Raw genomic sequence first — 20,773 nt, 5'->3', positions numbered from 1 at the left:
CAGTATCAGTACTACGTTATTACAGCAGTACTCGGTACTCGTTGGTTGGACCACAGCCATCTCAGAACTCTGAACATTTATAAGTACAGTTACACAGACACACAGACACACAGACACACACACACAGACAGACACACAGACACACAGACACACACACAGACACACACACAGACACACAGACACACACACACACACAGACACACACAGACACACACACACAGACACACACACACACACAGACACACACAGACACACACACACAGACACACACACACAGACACACACACACAGACAGACACACACACACACACACACACACACACAGACACACACACAGACAGACACACAGACACACACACAGACACACAGAGAGACACACAGACAGACACACAGACACACAGACACACACACACACACAGACACACACACAGACAGACACACAGACACACACACACACAGACACACAGAGAGACACACAGACAGACACACAGACACACACACACACACAGACACACACAGACACACACACAGACAGACACAGACTCACACAGACACAGACACACACAGACACACACACAGACACACAGACACACAGACACACACAGACACACACAGACACACAGACAGACACACAGACACACAGACACACACACACACACACACACACACAGACACACACAGACACACAGACAGACACAGACACACACAGACACACAGACACACAGAGACACACACACACACACAGACACACAGACAGACACACAGACAGACACACAGACACACACACAGACACACACACAGACAGACACACAGACACACAGACAGACACAGACAGACAGACACACAGACACACACACACACAGACACACAGAGAGACACACAGACAGACACACAGACAGACAGACACACAGACAGACACACAGACAGACACAGACACACAGACAGACACACCGACAGACAGACAGACACACAGACAGACACACAGACAGACAGACAGACACACACACAGACAGACACACAGACAGACACACAGACAGACACACAGACAGACAGGTCCTCATCATGTTTGTTTGTGTTCTCAGAGTAATGTTGCCTCAGTTCTGTTACTGACACTGAGAACCTTCAGCTGAATGTGAGTCCGGCTCTACGAGTCTCTGACACGTGTCCTAACCTCTACAGCTGGATGAAGCCAGAGTAGAAACAGTCCGGCGGTGGTTCTGAGGTCTGGTCTGGCTCCAGCCCCGCCCCCCCCATGGCGTGGCCTTTGAGGTGTCCGTTGAGCGAGCGTTTGGCCTGGAAGCTCTTCCCGCAGATCCTGCAGCTGTAGGGTTTCTCCCCAGTGTGGATCAGCATGTGTCTCTTCAGGTCCACGTCCTGCATGAAGCCCTTCCCGCAGCACTGACACAGGAAGCGTCGCTCCTTGTTGTGGAAGCGGACGTGTGTGTCCAGCGTCTGTTTCTGGGTGAAACCCTTTCCACAGAGGCTGCAGGAGAACGCCCGCTCACCTGTGTGGATTTTCAGGTGCGTCCTCAGGTTGCCTCTCTGGTTGAAGGCCTTCCCGCAGAAGCTGCAGGTGTAGGGTTTCTCTCCGGAGTGGATCCTCAGGTGCATCTGCAGCGCCGCCTGAGCCGGGAAGCTCTTTCCGCACACATCGCAGGTGTTTCCGATCTCGCGGTGGGAGCGCAGGTGAGCAGCGAGGCTGTCGGCGGACTCGTACTGATGTCCACAGAGTCCACAGCAGCAGTCCGGGTCCTGCAGGTGAGTCTCCACGTGTTTCACCAGAAAGCTCCTCTTGTCGAAGGCCTTCCTGCACACTTTGCAGCGGTGGGGTGGCGCCGAGCCGCGGCGTCTCTTCGGCTTGTCAGCGGCGTCCCTCTGATGCGACACCATATGTCGCTGCAGGCTGCGTCGCTTGCTGAAGTCCTGACCGCAGGTGCTGCAGGTGTGCACCTTCTCCTTGCCACCGTGCTCCTGCATGTGTCGCTCTAACGATGTCATGTGACAGAATGTGCGGCTGCACTCTTTACATTTGAAGGGTTTCTCGGGGGCGTGGACGCGAATGTGGGAGTTCAGGTTCCCCTTCTGGCTGAACTTCTTGCCGCAGATGTCGCAGCTGTACGGTTTCTCTCCGGTGTGCAGGCGCACGTGCAGCTCCTGCGCCAGGATGGACTGGAAGGTTTTCCCGCAGAATGAGCAGGTTTTACTTGTCTCCTGGTGCGTTTTCAGGTGAGCTGCTAGCTCGTCAGCAGAGTCTAAATGCTCGCCACAGAAGCCACAGTGACAGTCGGGGTCTTTGGCGCAGACCTGCAAGACGTGTTTGAGCAGGAAGCCTTTCCCCTGCAGAGAGCGGCCACACACCTGACAGACAAAACTCTGGGCCGGAGTCGAACGCTTCCGCTTGTTTCTAACAACAAGCGGTGACCGTCCTCTCTTCTTCTTCCTTGGAGGTCTCACAGTCGGAATCTGTTCAGTCCAGTCGCTGTCTGGATCTGGATCGCTGGGGACGGCTGAGCTGCCCGGAGAGACAGGAGGGTGGGAAGGGGGAGAAGGACAGCGAGGACTCAGTGGAGAGCAAGGCACTGGCAGAGAAGAGGCGTCAACTTGTTCAGATTCCGTCTGGTTCAAGTCTGCAGGAGGCCGGAGGTCTGAGGGGGTCAGAGAGACACACACACCTGATCAACACACACACACCTGATCAACACACACACCTGATCAACACACACACACCTGATCACACACACACACACCTGATCCACACACACACACACCTGATCCACACACACACACACCTGATCCACACACACACACACCTGATCCACACACACACCTGATCAACACACACACACACACACCTGATCAACACACACACACCTGATCAACACACACACCTGATCCACACACACACACACCTGATCAACACACACACACCTGATCAACACACACACACACCTGATCCACACACACCTGATCCACACACACACCTGATCAACACACAGGGACTTCATGGTGCGTTCAGGTCCAAGTTAAAGTCTGTACTTGAATCACCTCTCAGGTTGTTTAAACAGTAATGTTATTGTCGTCTCTGGCTTCTTTCATGACATCACGTTTAATAATAAGATGATAAAATCAGAATGATTATATTGTTTTTATATAAAGTTGTTGTCAGACTCAACCATGTTGTACAACAGAGGAACATCACGGCACTCTGATCATCAATGATCTCATCACTGTAGCTCATTAAATATGCAGAGTACTGAGAAAAGGCACCAGAGGAGACTGGACCCACAGTGCAGGTACAAAACCTCACTGAGCAGAAACATCTCCAAGAGATGTCAGTTCAACGTTCACTAGCGACGTCATCGTGACGTCATAGTGACGTCCTTCCTGTGCTGTGAGAGTTCAGATGTAATGTTCCTTTTAGAATGACGTAACTTCCTGTAGGGCATTCTGGGAAAACCAATAAATGTCCGAGTGAGCTGAAAGCGTCCGAATCCGTCCGTCCGAGTGTGTCTGAGACTAACTATTAATTTATAGTGACGTAACACTTACAGGGTTCAAATAAAGTTTTTATGACGCCAAAATGTTACTTCATGCAGCGTCTCCCTGCAGGTGAGCGGAGCTCCTCGTCCACCTGACGCACTCGGCTTGAATTTATTCTCACAGGATGTGATTTAAACAACGTAACCGTTTAGTTTACTTACTACGGTAACTATAACAACAAAGAGTAATCTGACTTCCATCCAGTCACTGTGCTGACGGGGCTTTTATTTTGAAGTGGAGCGGAAGTGTGAGTCGGTGCATGTGTCCGGGCTCCTCTCCGGGACTGACCTGCTCTGTGCAGCTTGACTTGGGGCTTCAGCACGGCATCGAGCAGCCTCCTCTGGCGGCAGATCTCCCGCTCGGACCGCTCCGCTCTGTCTTCGTACTCCGCCACGGTTTCCTCCAGCAGAGCGACGATCTCCTCCGCAGCCGCCGTCAGCCGCTCGGTGAGCAGCGCTCTCAGCGCCGGGACTTCAGCCGCTTCTGCTCCTGTTTCCACCCGCAGCAGAAAGTCTTCAGCGGCGGCGCTCATCCGCTCATGGACCGACACCCGCAGCAGCTGCACGGCCCCGCACATCGTCCTCCTCTGGGCCGAACAAAGAGCCAGCGGGGACGTAAACACACACACGGAGTTCCGCGACGACGACGCTTCGCTGTGAGGAGGCGAAGCGGAGCGGAGCGGAGCGGCGAACAGCGACCCCTGCTGGACCGGAGGAGAACCGCTGGTTTTATTCACGATTATTAATAACACAACAATCATCTTCAGTATAATGATATAAATGACACGAGCCAGAGGCTGATGTTCACTGCAGCACATCGTTTATTATTTAAACACATTTTACATTTGTTCCATTCAGAAATAATAAATCCAGACTTCACTCAAACATCACTCTGTCTCAGTACATCAGCTGGAGGACACTTTGTGTCTCAGTACATCAGCTGGAGGACACTTTGTGTCTCAGCTGTTTGTGTTGTTTATTGTTTATGTTTATTTTTATTATATTCACACACACACACACACACACACACACACACACACACACTGTCAGCACTGTAAATGAGGTTATAATAATGAAGCTGAGACAAGCAGTGGTGGATTATTGATCTGATTTAACTAGTTATCAGATAAATGTAGTGGAGTGGGAGTATAAAGTAGCAGAAAATGGAAATACTCAAGTAAAGTACAAGTAGGCTACCTCAAATTTGTACTTGAGTACGGTAACTGAGTAAATATACTTAGTTATATTTCATCAATTTAAATAACGTTGTCAATGCAGTACTTTTAATTTTAGCAGTAACTTTTTCTGCTGTTTTTTCTTTTCGTACAATAAAGTTATTTAAAAGAAAAAAACGTCGCTGTTGCCATGAGACCGTTGCTAGGACACAGCAAACCGCGCCGCCATTTCAGCGGGTCAAAGAGAGACAGACGGACAGAGAGACAGAGACACACAGACAGACAAAGAGACAGAGACACAGACAGACACACAGACAGACAGAGAGACACACAGACAGACAGAGACAGAGACACAGAGAGACACACAGACAGACACACAGGCAGACAGAGAGACAGACCGGCGGATGGAGATCGTCCATGTCTACACGAAGCTCCGCAGTGAGTTCGGCCGGGAGTGTCTCTTCTCGGACCGGCCCGCTGAGCTGCTGGTGGACGTCCCTCCGGACCCAAGTCTGGCTCTACAGTTCATCCAGAAAACCCACCGGGACCAGGCGGTGCAGGCCTGCAGGGACATGTCCGAGCACCAGGTGAGCTGCAGCTGTCTCACCTGCACGTTACCGTTTCACAAGACTTCTGTGACGTTACCGCCATGTAACGTTACTTTGAGTCTCCTGGGGAAAGTTCAAACTTCCTGACCTGTGGTGGAGGATCCTTTACTACAGTAAGAGTACTATTACCACACTGTAATACTCTGAAATACTCCGTTACAACCGGAAGTCCTATACAGAAAGGATGGAGATGTTCTATTAGAATAGTCACCACAACATCACCAGACTCCCTTAACAAATGTAGTGATTTTAAGAGTTGTTGAGTTAAAACAAACTTTATAACGTAGTGAAACTCTGTCTCTGACAGACTCTGAATCAGTGTCTCCTTCTTGTAAATTCAGCATTAAATGAAAACAGTAAGTTGTGTGTTTCCTTGTAGAAAGTGTCAGTTTGTGGCAGCATGGCTGCACCAGCCTGTCTGCTTCTGTGTCTAAAGTGCTAAAGTCTGACCTGCCAACATTTAGCAGCTGTTTGAACACACTGTTTACACTGATTTCACCATTTACACTCCATTTATGAAAGAAGAAACATTTTATTGATCTAAACATGTCACATTTTACAGATACACTGAACAGTAACCAGTATAGGCTTCTTCTTTGTCCCCAGACTCCCTTTACAAATGTGTCAGTTTAGTGAGTTGTTGAGTTGGAGACACTTTATAAACTGTGTGAAACTCTGTCTCTGACTGATTCTGACTTATTTGTTCCTTCTGGTAAATTCAGCAAATGTTCTACATGAACTTCTTTCTGTCTTTGCGTAAAAACATGGAGTCTGTTTGTCCCAGTGATGGACGGGTTTGTTTCATACAGAGCAGGAAGTGACATCACATCACAGGTGGTCAGAAACAACACAAACTGCCCTTCATTTCTATAAAGGTGAAGCCCTCAGGTGTGACTGATGTCACCTCAGGTGTTCCTGTGTGTCTGCAGGTGAACACGGAGCGCTTTGAGTCTGACAGCTGTGGGATAAACCACGTGGAGGGGGGGTGGCCCAAAGACGTCAACCCTCAGGAGATGGAGCAAACAATCCGTTTCAGGAAGAAGGTGGAGAAAGACGAGAGCTACATCAACAGCATCCTGCAGCTGGGAAGTGTAAGATCCACGATCCAAATCAGACCATTTGAGACCACATCAATCCACTTCAGACCACCTCAGACCACATAGATCCACTTCAGACCACATAGATCCACTTCAGACCACCTCAGACCACATAGATCCACTTCAGACCACATAGATCCACTTCAGACCACCTCAGACCACATAGATCCACTTCAGACCACATAGATCCACTTCAGACCACCTCAGACCACATAGATCCACTTCAGACCACATAGATCCACTTCAGACCACATAGATCCACTTCAGACCACCTCAGACCCCATAGATCCACTTCAGACCACCTCAGACCACATAGATCCACTTCAGACCACACCGATCCAGTTCAGACCACATCGATCCACTTCAGACCACATCGATCCACTTCAGACCACATCGATCCACTTCAGACCCTACAATCTCCTCACTGACTCTGTATTTGTTGACTGAAATGAGCCATGTCGCTGTTATGATCAGAGGGGCGTGTCCACGGTAACAGCCTTGCCTCTAGTTGTGATGTCACTGCGTGCTGTGTGATGTCATCATGTGTTTGTCACTCAGGCGATGGAGCACTGCATCAGACAGAACAATGCTGTGGACATCTACCAGGAGTACTTCGAGGACGAAGAGGAAATGGAGGAGAGTCAGGAGCCGCCATCTGCCAAGACCATCAACGTCTTCAGGTAACAGCTGACATCACAGAATGTCAGACAGGTAACAGCTGATATCACATTTCTTCTCACCTGTGTGTCTGCAGAGATCCTAACGAGCTGAAGCGGACCGTCACCGGTCTGTCGTGGCATCCTGATGGCGGCAGGAAGTTGGCGGCAGCCTACTCCTGCCTGGAGTTCCAGAAGACCTCCAGAGACACGAGCCTGGACTCGTACATCTGGGACGTGGGTGAGACAGGAAGCAGCTGGATTAGACCTCCTCAGAGTTCTCAGAGCCCTCAGAGTTCTTAGAGCCCTCCGAGTTCTTAGAGTCCTCAGAGTTCTCAGAGTCCTCAGTGTTCTCAGAGTCCTCAGGTTCTTCAAAGTCCTCAGAGTCCTCAGGTTCCTCAGAGTTCTCAGGTTCCTCAGAGTCCTCAGAGTTCTCAGAGTCTTCAGAGGTCTCAGAGTCCTCAGTGTTCTCAGAGTCCTCAGGTTCTTCAAAGTCCTCAGAGTCCTCAGGTTCCTCAGAGTTCTCAGGTTCCTCAGAGTCCTCAGAGTTCTCAGAGTCTTCAGAGGTCTCAGAGTCCTCAGTGTTCTCAGAGTCCTCAGGTTCTTCAAAGTCCTCAGAGTCCTCAGGGTCCTCAGAGTCCTCAGAGTTCTCAGAGTCTTCAGAGGTCTCAGAGTCCTCAGAGGTCTCAGAGTCCTCAGTGTTCTCAGAGTCCTCAGGTTCGTCCAATCACACCTGGATTTGTTTGTGTTGCAGAGAACCCGAACAGACCTGAGATGACCCTGAAGCCGGCGTCTCCTCTCGTCTGTCTCGACTACAACCCCAAAGATTCCCACACTCTGGTGGGAGGCTGCTACAATGGACAGATCGGTAGGTTCAGGTCCAGGCTGATGGACAGGTGAGTCTGTATCTGACTAGGTTTACTCACCTGTGGGCATGCTTGTTTTAGTGTACTGGGACACTCGGAGAGGCAGTCAGCCAGTGGAGGTGTCCTCTGTGGAACATAGCCACAGAGACCCCGTCTACAAGATCATCTGGCTGCAGTCCAAGACTGGGACAGACGCCTTCTCTGCCTCCACAGACGGACAGGTAGATGGATGTTGGACAGGTAGACAGGTGAAGGACAGGTAGACAGGTGTTGGACAGGTAGACAGTTGATGGACAGGTAGACAAATGAAGGACAGGTAGACAGGTGTTGGACAGGTTATGGACAGGTAGACAGGTGCTGGACAGATAGACAGGTGTTGGACAGGTAGACAGATGAAGGACAGATAGACAGATATTGGACAGGTAGACAGATGTTGGACAGGTAGACAGATGCTGGACAAGTAGACAGGTGACGGACAGGTAGACAGGTGTTGGACAGGTAGACAGATGAAGGACAGGTAGACAGATGCTGGACAAGTAGACAGGTGAAGGACAGGTAGACAGATGAAGGACAGGTAGACAGGTGTTGGACAGGTAGACAGATAAAGGACAGGTAGACAGGTGTTGGACAGGTAGACAGATGCTGGACAAGTAGACAGGTGAAGGACAGGTAGACAGATGAAGGACAGGTAGACAGATGCTGGACAAGTAGACAGGTGAAGGACAGGTAGACAGATGAAGGACAGGTAGACAGGTGTTGGACAGGTAGACAGATGAAGGACAGGTAGACAGATGTTGGACAGGTAGACAGATGCTGGACAAGTGGACAGGTGAAGGACAGGTAGACAGGTGTTGGACAGGTAGACAGTGTTTCAGGTTTAAAACTGTCTCTGTCCCTGTGAGGTCCTGTGGTGGGACGTCCGCAGGCTGAGTGAGCCAACAGAGTGTCTGGTTCTGGACCCAAGCAGAGAGGGACACCTGGACCGAGCTTTAGGGGGTGTGTCTCTGGAGTTTGAGTCCACCATGGTGAGCGACACTTGTTTAAAACACATTAGAGAAGGTATACACTCGTCTTCAGGGGAGGACAGCTGTTTGTAGTTCTGTCTCCGTCTCAGTGTGTCTCTGTCCTCATTGTCTCTCCAGCCCACTAAGTTCATGGTGGGGACGGAACAGGGTGTGGTGGTGTCCTGTAACAGGAAGGCGAAGACGCCAACGGAGAAGATCGTGTGTACGTACGACAGTCACCACGGACCCGTCTACGCCCTGCAGAGGAACCCCTTCTTCCCCAAGAACTTCCTCACTGTGGGGGACTGGACTGCTCGCATCTGGTCTGAGGACATCAAGGAGTCGTCCATCATGTGGACCAGGTAGGACTCAGACACACCAACGGGATGTTACATCATCACCTCTGATCAGCGTCAAAGAATCAGAATTAAGGAGAGACGAAGTCTTCATGATTCATCTGTCTCCTCTCAACCTGTCCTGTCCCATTGTCCCATGGCTTTATTTATCCCACAACGGGGAAATTCACTTGTTACAACAGCTCGAGATGCAACAGTTCAGGAAAGAGAATCAGACAAATATGCATAAAGTTAAATAGAAAATAATAGAAACAAAAACAAAATATTTACAAAAAACAAACAAGTGATTGTTCAGGTAGTGCTCGAGGTAAACAGTCTGATGGCTGTGGGGATAAATGATGTCCTCCCCGTCCTTTGCCTCCAGGTTCATCTTGTTCCATTTCATCTCGTCTTTTTATCTTTCTGTCTTGTGTCCAGTCGTCCTGGACGTTCCAGCCTGTCTTCTTTCATCTCATTCTCTCCCCACGTCTCATCTCGTCTCTCCCCATCCTGTCTCACGTCACCTCAGTCTGTTTCATCTGACAGTGTCTCTTTGTCTTGAGTCGTCCCGTCTCCACGTCTTCATCCTGCTCAAACAGACTAAAGCTCTGACTGTCTCTGTCCTCTTTGTGTCTCAGGTATCAGATGTCCTACCTGACGGACGCCTGCTGGAGTCCAGTCAGACCTTCTGTCTTCTTCACTGTGAAGATGGACGGCGTGCTGGACGTCTGGGACATCTTGTTCAAACAGAACGACCCCACGCTGAGTCTCAAGGTGCGTCCGTCTCACCTGTGAACTGAGACTCGCCTTTCAATCAGTTTTGATTTGATTCACTTGCAGGTTTCTGTTCTTGTGTGTGTTGGTGCTCAGGTGTGTGACGAGGCCCTGTACAGCCTGCGGCTTCAGGACAACGGCCGTCTGGTGGCTTGCGGCTCTCAGCAGGGCGGAGCCACGCTGCTGGAGATCTGCTCCGGACTGTCAACGCTCCAGAAGAATGAGAAGAGTCTCCTCGCTGCCGTAAGAGTCCTCTGTCAGACATCTAGGGCATTTAGCAGACGCTTTTGTCTAAAGCGACTTACAATAAGTACATTTGTCACAAGACAGAAACCACAACATATCACCGTCGATAAAGTAAGAAAAGAGAAACAATTTTCAAGCCCTCATCTGAGCAAAGTAGCTGCTATTTATCAAGGATACCATAAGTACAAAAGTGCTATGATGAAAGTGCTGAGGGTCAGAACTTACAAGTGCATATACATTTTTTTGGGGGGGGGGGTTGGGAGGGGGTCATGCTATGCAGGGTCGAGGTGAATTCTGAACAAGTGAGTCTTGAGTCTTTTGCGGAAGATGGCGAGTAACTCTGCTGTCCTGACGTTGGTCGGGAGTTCGTTCCACCACTGAGGCGCCAGAACAGAGAAGAGTCGCGACTTCGCTGAGTGGCCTTTGTTTGCTCTCAGCGATGGCGGTACCAGCCGGCCAGCTGATGTAGTAGGGTTAGACCTGAGTCCTCTGTCAGACCTGCGTCCTCTGTCAGACCTGAGTCCTCTGTCAAACCCGAGTCCTCTGTCAGACCCGAGTCCTCTGTCAGACCTGAGACCATTCAAAGGGAAATAAAGTTGATATGAGGCCAGAAATATCAAAACATTACAAACACATCGATACAGAACATGACGTGATCATCTCTGTACAGAGTTTGTAAAGTAAAACTTTATTGATAAAGAAGCAGATTGACAAAGTAAAGATGGTAAAATCAGAATGAATCTGTGAAGCTTCAGTTTGTTCTCACTGAGTCGATCCGTCTGCAGATGTTTGAACGAGAGACGAAGCGAGAGAAGATCCTGGAGGCTCGACAGAGGGAGCTCCGTCTGAAGGAGAGGAGTCGTTCTGAGCAGAGCAGAGAGGAGGACGCGGGACGAGACGACGGAGACGACCGTCCTGATCAACTGATCAGCAGAGCAGAGACAGACTTTTACAGTGTGGTGGAGACGGAGACGAGGAGAAGGAGGGACAGGGAGGAGCAGAGCAACCGGGTCAGAGTCTGACTGCACCTCCTGCTGTTACTGCTGCTGTCCTTCTGTCCTCCTTTACTTCTGTCATCCTGTCCTCCTTTACTTCTGTCCTTCTGTCCTCCTTTACTCCTTTACTTATGTCCTCCTTTACATCTTTCCTTCTGTCCTCCTTTACTTCTGTCCTCCTGTCCTCCTTTACTTCTGTCCTTCTGTCCTCCTTTACTTCTGTCCTCCTTTACTTCTGTCCTCCCTTACTTCTGTCCTCCTTTACTTCTGTCCTTCTGTCCTCCTTTACTTCTGTCCTCCTGTCCTCCTTTACTTCTGTCCTTCTGTCCTCCTTTACTTCTGTCCTTCTGTCCTCCTTTACTCCTTTACTTCTGTCCTCCCTTACTTCTGTCCTCCTTTACTCCTTTACTTCTGTCCTCCTTTACTTCTTTCTTTCTGTTCTCCTTTACTTCTGTCCTTCTGTCCTCCTTTACTTCTGTCCTCCTGTCCTCCTTTACTTCTGTCCTTCTGTCCTCCTTTACTTCTGTCCTTCTGTCCTCCTTTACTCCTTTACTTCTGTCTTCCTTTACTCCTTTACTTCTGTCCTCCTTTACTTCTGTCCTCCTGTCCTCCTTTACTTCTTTCCTTCTGTCCTCCTTTACTTCTTTCCTTCTGTTCTCCTTTACTTCTTTCCTTCTGTCCTCCCTTACTTCTGTCCTCCTTTACTCCTTTACTTCTGTCCTCCTGTCCTCCTTTACTTCTGTCCTCCTGTCCTCCTTTACTTCTGTCCTTCTGTCCTCCTTTACTTCTTTCCTTCTGTCCTCCCTTACTTCTGTCGTCCTATCCTCCTTTACTTCTGTCCTCCTTTACTTCTGTCCTCCTGTCCTCCTTTACTTCTGTCCTTCTGTCCTCCTTTACTTCTTTCCTTCTGTTCTCCTTTCCTTCTTTCCTTCTGTCCTCCTTTACTTCTTTCCTTCTGTCCTCCTTTACTTCTTTCCTTCTGTCCTCCCTTACTTCTTTCCTTCTGTCCTCCTTTACTTCTTTCCTTCTGTCCTCCTTTCCTTCTGTCCTCCTTTACTCCTGTCCTCCTTTACTTCTGTCCTTCTGTCCTCCTTTACTCCTTTACTTCTGTCCTCCTTTACTTCTTTCCTTCTGTCCTCCTTTATTTCTGTCCTTCTGTCCTCCTTTACTTCTGTCCTCCTTTACTTCTGTCCTTCTGTCCTCCTTTATTTCTGTCCTCCCTTACTTCTGCCGTCCTGTCCTCCTTTACTTCTGTCCTTCTGTCCTCCTTTACTTCTGTCTTTCTGTCCTCCTTTACGCCTGTCCTCCTTTGCTTCTGTCTTTCTGTCCTCCCGTCCTTCTTTACTTACTTAGCATTAACACTGGAAACATGAGGAACAGCTAGCTTAGCTTAGCATTAAGGGATGAACTGAAGTCCCTCTATACGTCCTCAGACTACAGCTGCTCTCAGAAGACCAGAGAGGACTAAAGCAGCTGGACAGTTTGACAGTTTGACTTTGTCCTGTTTTTGTCCTGAGTTTTAACTGAACGTGAAAATGTTTTCTTTCATCAGGAGAAAGACGTCTGTGAGGAGAAAGACGTCTGTGAGGAGAAAGAAGTGAAAGATGAAGACACTTCAGAAACTGGACCGTCACAGTGAATGAAATCAGAGTATTTGTTTTTTATTGTTGGACACAAACAGACACTGAAACTTGATTTAAATATTAAAGAAGTAAAGAATCCTGAGGGGAACGTGAACGTCTCACAGCTGCTCACATGATTAATGATCCATCAACTCGTGGCTACATGTTGAAGATCAAACTGACAGCGCTCAGAGGTGTAATCTAAATTACAGGTCTCATTAATAAATAGCAGAACATGTTCATCACATCCTAAGTTTGACAATAATATTTTCATTATTACACTATAATATAATAGAAATGCAATAAAAAACAATCCATCACTGACACAACTGTTTTCATTGTGTTTTACTTTTTATTCTCTGATCGCAAAGTATTTGTCTTAATTTACAGACTGTCAGTCCCATGATGCTTTTATTGTGAAGGATTCCGGAAGCGGTCCTGCAGGAACAACCGCTTCTTCAGCCGTTAGCTCAGTTACCAGTTAGCAGCAAGTAGCAGCAGTTAGCAGTCAGCAGCAGTTAGCAGTCAGCAGCAGTCAGCAGTCAGCAGCAGTGTGCGGACATGTCTCGGCTCCAAAAGCTCCGCGTGTTCGTCGGTCAGCGGCTCGACGCGGCGCTCGAGGAGATTCTGGCAGTTTTTGAGAAAACGCTCGTGAGGTACGAACAGGAAGCGGCTCTGAATCAGCAGGTGATCTCCCGCCAGCACGCGCTGCTCTGCGCGCTGCACAAGCCGCTCGTGGACCTTTCGTCCGCAGGTGAGTCTCTCACGTGTTTGTTACATGTAACAGGTCACCTGGGACAGTCGTGGTTCCGGTCCAGGTGTCACAGGGGACTGAGTTCAGGTGAGGTGGAGGTGCAGCTGTGGGGACTGGATAGGTGTTCAGGTGAGATCAGTCCTGCAGGAGATCAGTTCAACTGTGACGTCAACAGGAAGTGATCGACTGAGAGGAAAATAATCGATCTTTAAAATCATAAGTCAGTGAACTCAACAGAATCATCCGAACATTTAATCTCGTTTTAATAACTGATCAGTTAATGGATCTGTTAATGAAGCACAGAGCTGCGGTCCGTCCCTGTCAATGTTCCCCTGATGCTGTCCGTCCCTGTCAGTGTTCCCCTGATGCTGTCCGTCCCTGTCAATGTTCCCCTGATGCTGTCCGTCCCTGTCAGTGTTCCCCTGATGCTGTCCGTCCCTGTCAGTGTTCCCCTGATGCTGTCCGTCCCTGTCAGTGTTCCCCTGATGCTGTCCGTCCCTGTCAGTGTTCCCCTGATGCTGTCCGTCCCTGTCAATGTTCCCCTGATGCTGTCCGTCCCTGTCAATGTTCCCCTGATGCTGTCCGTCCCTCTCAATGTTCCCCTGATGCTGTCCGTCCCTCTCAATGTTCCCCTGATGCTGTCTGTCCCTCTCAGGCCGTGTCCAAATTCAGGGGCTGCAGCCCAGGAAGGGCGCATTTGAAGGCAAATTACGTCACAACGCTGCGCGAAGGCTGTCCAAATTCAAAGGCTGCGCCACATGCAGCCTTCCCCACCCTTGTTTAGGAGGACGCACCGCTACTGTCCTTCGCGGCCTCACATATCCCAAGATCCTTTGCGCACCGCCGCTCAGTCCCGAAACAGAAGAGGAAGCAAGAGAAAATGGCGACATCAAGTGGCGCAGACATGACATTTAAATTTAAGTAATGGGTTTATACTCGGTTTTTACTCATTTGAACATCCAACGCCAGATGTGTTAAACTTCAAGAGACTATAAAACCTCCAAAGTTTAACTTTCAGTTAAAATACGTGACGCTGGTACTGCTATGGTAAATATAGTTGTTATTCACCAATGGGTTCATGTTTATTTTGTAATGTTGATAATTCAATTCAGATTTGACACATTGTACACACACACATAAATGTACATGTTTGATAGATTTGAACCAAAACAGACTTTAATGCATGAACACCTGGTGACGCAACCAGGAAACACTCTGACGGCTGGACCGTCCCATTTAACAACGGTGGACGAGGCCTTCAAGGTCTCTGAAGGACCCGGCCCTCGTGGACCGCTAAGGCCGCGGCCTTGAAGGCTGCAGCCCCTGAATTTGGACACAGCCAATGTTCCCCTGATGCTGTCCGTCCCTGTCAATGTTCCCCTGATGCTGTCCGTCCCTGTCAGGCTGTGTCCGAAATCACTCACTCATTCACTACTCCCTGCTCCCTACATGGGGAGATAAATGTAGTGGACTATATAGTGAGCTCAACTGAAAATCTTTCGGACACTTTCGGACACTACTCTTGGCGCCGTTAATTACGTCATCGCTGTCGCACAATTAAAACGTACCACATTAATGTCATCTTTCCTCCCGTCCGTCCGTCATTTTCCCATCAGCGCAATGCCAGAGAATTTCTGGCAATGCATGATGGGATATCTTGCTTCGGTTAGTGACCATCGGATGTTCACTACATTTCGCGGTGCATTGTGGGACACAATGAGTGCACTATATAGTGAATATCAATAATCACTAAACATTCGGACACCACTACAAAATGGCGTACTCACTATATAGTGAGTAGGGGGTGATTTCGGACACAGCCTCAGTGTTCCCCTGATGCTGTCCGTCCCTGTCAGTGTTCCCCTGATGCTGTCCCCGTCCCTGTCAATGTTCCCCTGATGCTGTCCGTCCCTGTCAATGTTCCCCTGATGCTGTCCGTCCCTGTCAATGTTCTCCTGATGCTGTCCGTCCCTGTCAATGTTCCCCTGATGCTGTCCGTCCCTGTCAATAGGCTCGTTCGAGATGAGCCAGGCCTGCTCAGAGTCGATCACCGGCGACCACCGCACAATGCATGCCGGTTAGATTTGTGTCCGACTTGATCCCGACTTGCTCTGACGTCATGCACGCGCCGGCAACGATAACCTCACGAGATCAAGGTGGCCGCAGTTTTTAGAGCCAGGCGCCGCAGTTGCTCTCCAAGGACTGCAAGACCGCAGGGTATGATGGGAAACGCCTGGCTGTCGCCTGATCAAAGAGCTGATTGGCTCTTAGTTAGGACTTACTACTTGTGTGTAATTGTTATATTTAATGCTAGATTATATGAATCTCATGCTGTGCAATGAAGGTTTAATCTGTTAACAAACATATTTTGTGTGGTTGATAGCTCTCTGAACGTGTTCTGCAAACTACAGGTAGCCTACAGGTGGATCTAACAGGATGTAAATGTTTCTGTGACTTCCTGTATTTTCTTTGACGGCGGCTGGAAACTGTCACCGCCCCCTGCTGCTGCTGCCGCCTGGTCTCGTCCACCTTCAGGCGAGGCGCAGTTCATCTCGAACGAGCTTATTGGCTGTGTCCAAATTCAGGGTCTGCAGCCCTCGAAAGGAGCATTTGAAGGCCAATTACGTCACAACGCCGCGCGAAGGACGCGGCCACCGTTGTTAAATGAGACGGTCTAGCCTTCGGAGCATTTCCTGGTTGCGTCACCAGATGTACCCGCCCCTTAACCTTACGTCACGATTGTGAATGAAGAGATGCATTAAAGTCTGTTTTGGTTCAAATCTATCAAACGCGTACATTTATTTGTGTGTGTACAAAAATTAACGACAAAATGTGTCAAATCTAAATTGAATAATCAACATTACAAAATAAACATTAACCCATTGGTGAATAACAACTATATTTACCATAGCAGTACCAGTGTCACGTATTTTAACTGAAAGTTAAACTTTGGAGGTTTTATAGTCTCTTGAAGTTTAACATATCTGGCGTTGGATGTTCAAATGAGTAAAAACCGAGTATAAACCCAAGACTCACATTTGAATGTCATATCTGCGCCACTTGATGTCGCCATTTTCTCTTTCTTTCCCTCTTCTGTTTCGGGACTGAGCGGTGCGCAAAGGATCTTGGGATATGGGAGGCCGCGAAGGACAGTAGCGGTGCGTCCTCCTAAAAGAGGGAAGAGAAGGCTGCATTTGAAGGAGACTTCGAATTTGGACAGCCTTCGCGCAGTGTTGTGACGTAATTGGCCTTCAAATGCGTCCTGCGAAGGCTGCAGACCCTGAATTTGGACACAGCCAATGTTCCCCTGATGCTGTCCGTCCCTCTCAATGTTCTCCTGATGCTGTCCGTCCCTCTCAATGTTCTCCTGATGCTGTCTGTCCCTCTCAATGTTCTCCTGATGCTGTCTGTCCCTCTCAATGTTCTCCTGATGCTGTCCGTCCCTCTCAATGTTCCCCTGATGCTGTCCGTCCCTCTCAATGTTCTCCTGATGCTGTCCGTCCCTGTCAATGTTCCCCTGATGCTGTCCGTCCCTCTCAGGCCGTGTCCAAATTCAGGGGCTGCAGCCCAGGAAGGGCGCATTTGAAGGCCAATTACGTCACAACGCTGCGCGAAGGCTGTCCAAATTCGAAGGCTGCTCCACATGCAGCCCACAAATGCAGCCTTCCCCACCCTTGTTTAGGAGGACGCACCGCTACTATCCTTCGCGGCCTCACATATCCCAAGATCCTTTGCGCACCGCTCAGTCCCGAAACAGAAGATGAAGCAAGAGAAAATGGCGACATCAAGTGGCGCAGACATGACATTTAAATTTAAGTAATGGGTTTATACTCGGTTTTTACTCATTTGAACATCCAACGCCAGATATGTTAAACTTCAAGGGACTATAAAACCTCCAAAGTTTAACTTTCAGTTAAAATACGTGACGCTGGTAATGCTATGGTAAATATAGTTGTTATTCACCAATGGGTTCATGTTTATTTTGTAATGTTGATAATTCAATTCAGATTTGACACATTGTACACACACAAATAAATGTACACGTTTGATAGATTTGAACCAAAACAGACTTTAATGCATGAACACCTGGTGACGCAACCAGGAAATACTCCGAAGGCTAGACCGTCCCATTTAACAGCGGTGGACGAGGCCTTCAAGGTCTCTCCGAAGGCCGCGGCCTTCGTGGACCGCTAAGGCCGCGGCCTTGAAGGCTGCAGCCCCTGAATTTGGACACAGCCTCAATGTTCTCCTGATGCTGTCCGTCCCTCTCAATGTTCCCCTGATGCTGTCCGTCCCTCTCAATGTTCCCTTGGGACAGAACAGTGATAAACAGAAGTGTTGGTTTGTGTCCCTGCAGACGCCTTCACTCAGCAGCTGATGGTCAGTCACAAAGAGGCCCCCCCTGAGGACCAGGAGGACCCGGAGCCCCCACAGGTCAGAGTGGAGCTTCAGGACCTGGACGAGGCCGACATCATCCAGTTCACCTACAGCAGACCAGGTTCCACCCGGACAGAACCAGGTTCAGCAGGTCCGGATCAGGAGGTCCAGCTGGTGTCGTCTGAGACCGAGGACAGCGATGACTACAGCAAAGACCCGGCTGGGACCAGATCTACTCCAACCCGGCCCAAACCGAAGAGGGGCCACAGACCAGAAAGCGGTCTGAGATGCTGGGTCTGCAGCCGGACCTTTAAGTCCCGCCAGTTCTTACTGAGACACATCAAGGCTCACCTGCAGGAGGCGGAGCCGGTCTGCGGTGTGTGTGGGGAACGATTTGAAGCCTCAGAGAGTCTGAAGATCCACATCCAGACCCACCAGACCACTCAGCAGAACCAGCCCAGGACCCGGGGAAGAGAGACACGGTGTCTCTCAGAACCGAACACAAACGTCCAGACGAGGCAGAGAGAGCACACCTGTGAGAACTGTGGGAGGAGTTTCCTCCAGGTGTGGAAGAAGAGGAAGCACAGGTGTGTCACCTTGAGGAAGAAGGGGGACGGTCCTGAGGGAACCAAGACTTAACGGACCGATCCGGATCAGACCTGTTTTTAGTCCGTCCAGACAGACTGAAACTGTTTCTGAGCTGAGAGCAAAAACTTTTTACTGAGTTTAAGTTTCATTTTTTACAATAAAGACGTCAGAGACACCGAGGACGTCAGACACTCCGAGGACTGAAGGCACAAACTGAGAGAAAAGTCCAAAATTTTTAGAAAACTTTATTTTCTTGTTGTAAATGTTTGAGTCTGAAGTTATTTTAAACTTTATTTAGAAAGATTCAAACTTTCTTCCTGCAGATGTTTCAGGTGTTTTGTTGCTCGTTTCTTCTTCATGTGTTGTCGTCGGTCTGAACACAGTGAAGTTCATCAGACTGCAGCTCGTTAACTGATCTCAGATCAGCTGCCGTCAGCTCAGCGTTAAGTAAGACTCTGATGAAGGTTTCTTGTTTGTTGGTTCTGATGTTGTTGAAGTCTCAAAGGTTCTGTTTCTACTGAATTTTAATAAAAAACATTTTCTACTTGAAGTTTTTCAGTGAATGGTTTTTAACATTAAAGGAGAAGTACATAGTTTTATAGAAGAAATCTAAACTGAGAATTTTAATATTTTCAATATTAATGAGGTAATAACACAAACTGTCTCCATCAGTGAATAAACCAGCTGTTCTCAGAGGAAAATAAGGTCCAGAACACTGTTTGAAGCTAGGAAGGTGGCAGATTCACATGTAAACAAAGTAAAACAGTATAAATTGTGTTGTCCTTTAAGGTCAGTTTGTTTATTCAGTCATGAAAACAAAGAGAGTTTGTTTATTTAGTTTGTTTATCAGCCAATGAGGATCTTTCTCTGCTCCTTTAAAATACAGACCCTAACCCAGACCTTTTAAGCCCAATTTTTACTACTGCGTAAAGTGCTGTACACGGACACGGAGAGCCCTCTCTGTCGCCGGAGAGCCTGTCGGAGAACCTCTTCGTACTCTCCGGGCCCATGAAATATTTTTTAAATGTCCGTCACTCCGTTGAGGGGAAACGGAGACGCAAGGGCTGCGATTGGTCCTCTAAAAACATCATTTCCGGAATTACTTTTCCGGTTTGACTACTCTCTCAACAACATAAACACCACCACCGCCATTTTCGAAAGAGTTTGACCGGTTCGCAATCAAGACGAGAATGAATCTGATCGAAGAACGCCTAGCCGAAGAAATATAGAATAGAAATATAGTATAGAAAATACGAGAACCTTTATGTAACCTCCTTAAAGACATACAAGGACGCACAAATGACCAGTAATTCCTGGTCGGAAATAGCTAAGGCAGTTGACTTGTCGGTCCCTGAGTGCATCAAGAGATGGAGGTCGCTCAGGGACAAATTCGATTAGGCCAGTCTTGCGTAGCGACCCCTAGAGAGGAGAACAGGAGAACTGCAAAGGCTCGAGGGGTCTCCGTGGTTACAGAGTCGGATTATGTATTACGTAGTAGGAGTAGTATATTCGACCCTTTAGACTACAGGCTGCTCCTTTAATCTACAGACTGCTCCTTTAGACTACAGACTGCTCCTTTAGACTACAGGCTGCTCCTTTAATCTACAGACTGCTCCTTTAATCTACAGACTGCTCCTTTAGACTACAGACTGCTCCTTTAGACTACAGACTGCAGTTCTCACCTGTGAGAACTGAACTTTTATTCAATCTGATTAATCAACGAGCAGCACTGATTTATCTTCACTTCTATACAAATAAAAGGTCATGAGGTGATGTGACATATAAACTATACATTAAGTATGACATCATCTGACTGATTCTCAGTGTCCATCAATGCAAACAGATCAAATGACTGTACAGTAATTACCGTCTGACTGATGGACAGTAACTAATTACATTTACTACACTGGGAACATAAAATACTTTTTACTGCACTACTTTATGTGATGTTTGTTGTGACGTCACTGCCACAGACCTCATGTACCCATACACACTGTAGAGGAGCAAGCAGCATCAGGAACTTCAACAATGTACAGAATTATGACAATAACGTGCTTGTTAATGATTTAATTATATGCCGAATTTATTCAGAACCAGTTCTGGTTCACCGCTTGGTTAAAGTTCTGTTTCTGAAGTT

The 20,773-nt window shown here is 48.4% G+C and overlaps 3 protein-coding genes across 3 annotated transcripts; 2 read left to right on the top strand and 1 right to left on the bottom strand.

Moving 5' to 3' along the window:
- Positions 1-1,000: 1,000 nt before the first annotated feature.
- On the bottom strand, positions 1,001-4,142 carry LOC141009193 (uncharacterized). The gene is made up of 2 exons (XM_073481660.1): positions 3,829-4,142; positions 1,001-2,645 (listed from the first exon to the last, which is right to left on the bottom strand). Exons 1-2 carry the CDS (start codon positions 4,115-4,117, stop codon positions 1,174-1,176), a joined length of 1,761 nt encoding a protein of 586 aa, XP_073337761.1. The 5' UTR covers positions 4,118-4,142; the 3' UTR covers positions 1,001-1,173.
- A 934-nt stretch (positions 4,143-5,076) lies between these two features.
- Positions 5,077-13,255, top strand: dnai2b (dynein, axonemal, intermediate chain 2b). Its single transcript, XM_073481659.1, has 12 exons — positions 5,077-5,301; positions 6,252-6,413; positions 6,978-7,099; positions 7,174-7,316; positions 7,830-7,943; positions 8,023-8,162; positions 8,844-8,966; positions 9,084-9,307; positions 9,919-10,054; positions 10,151-10,297; positions 11,086-11,310; positions 12,848-13,255. Exons 1-12 carry the CDS (start codon positions 5,119-5,121, stop codon positions 12,932-12,934), a joined length of 1,806 nt encoding a protein of 601 aa, XP_073337760.1. The 5' UTR covers positions 5,077-5,118; the 3' UTR covers positions 12,935-13,255.
- LOC141009201 (uncharacterized) lies at positions 13,249-19,186 on the top strand. The gene is made up of 2 exons (XM_073481669.1): positions 13,249-13,671; positions 18,029-19,186. Exons 1-2 carry the CDS (start codon positions 13,479-13,481, stop codon positions 18,685-18,687), a joined length of 852 nt encoding a protein of 283 aa, XP_073337770.1. The 5' UTR covers positions 13,249-13,478; the 3' UTR covers positions 18,688-19,186.
- The last annotated feature ends 1,587 nt before the right edge of the window (positions 19,187-20,773 follow it).

The sequence above is a fragment of the Pagrus major genome, chromosome 15 (genome assembly GCF_040436345.1).
Source record: "Pagrus major chromosome 15, Pma_NU_1.0".
NCBI classification, from domain to species: domain Eukaryota; kingdom Metazoa; phylum Chordata; class Actinopteri; order Spariformes; family Sparidae; genus Pagrus; species Pagrus major.
Note: the sequence above shows the minus strand (reverse complement) of the source record. Positions and strands in the feature narration are given on the sequence as shown.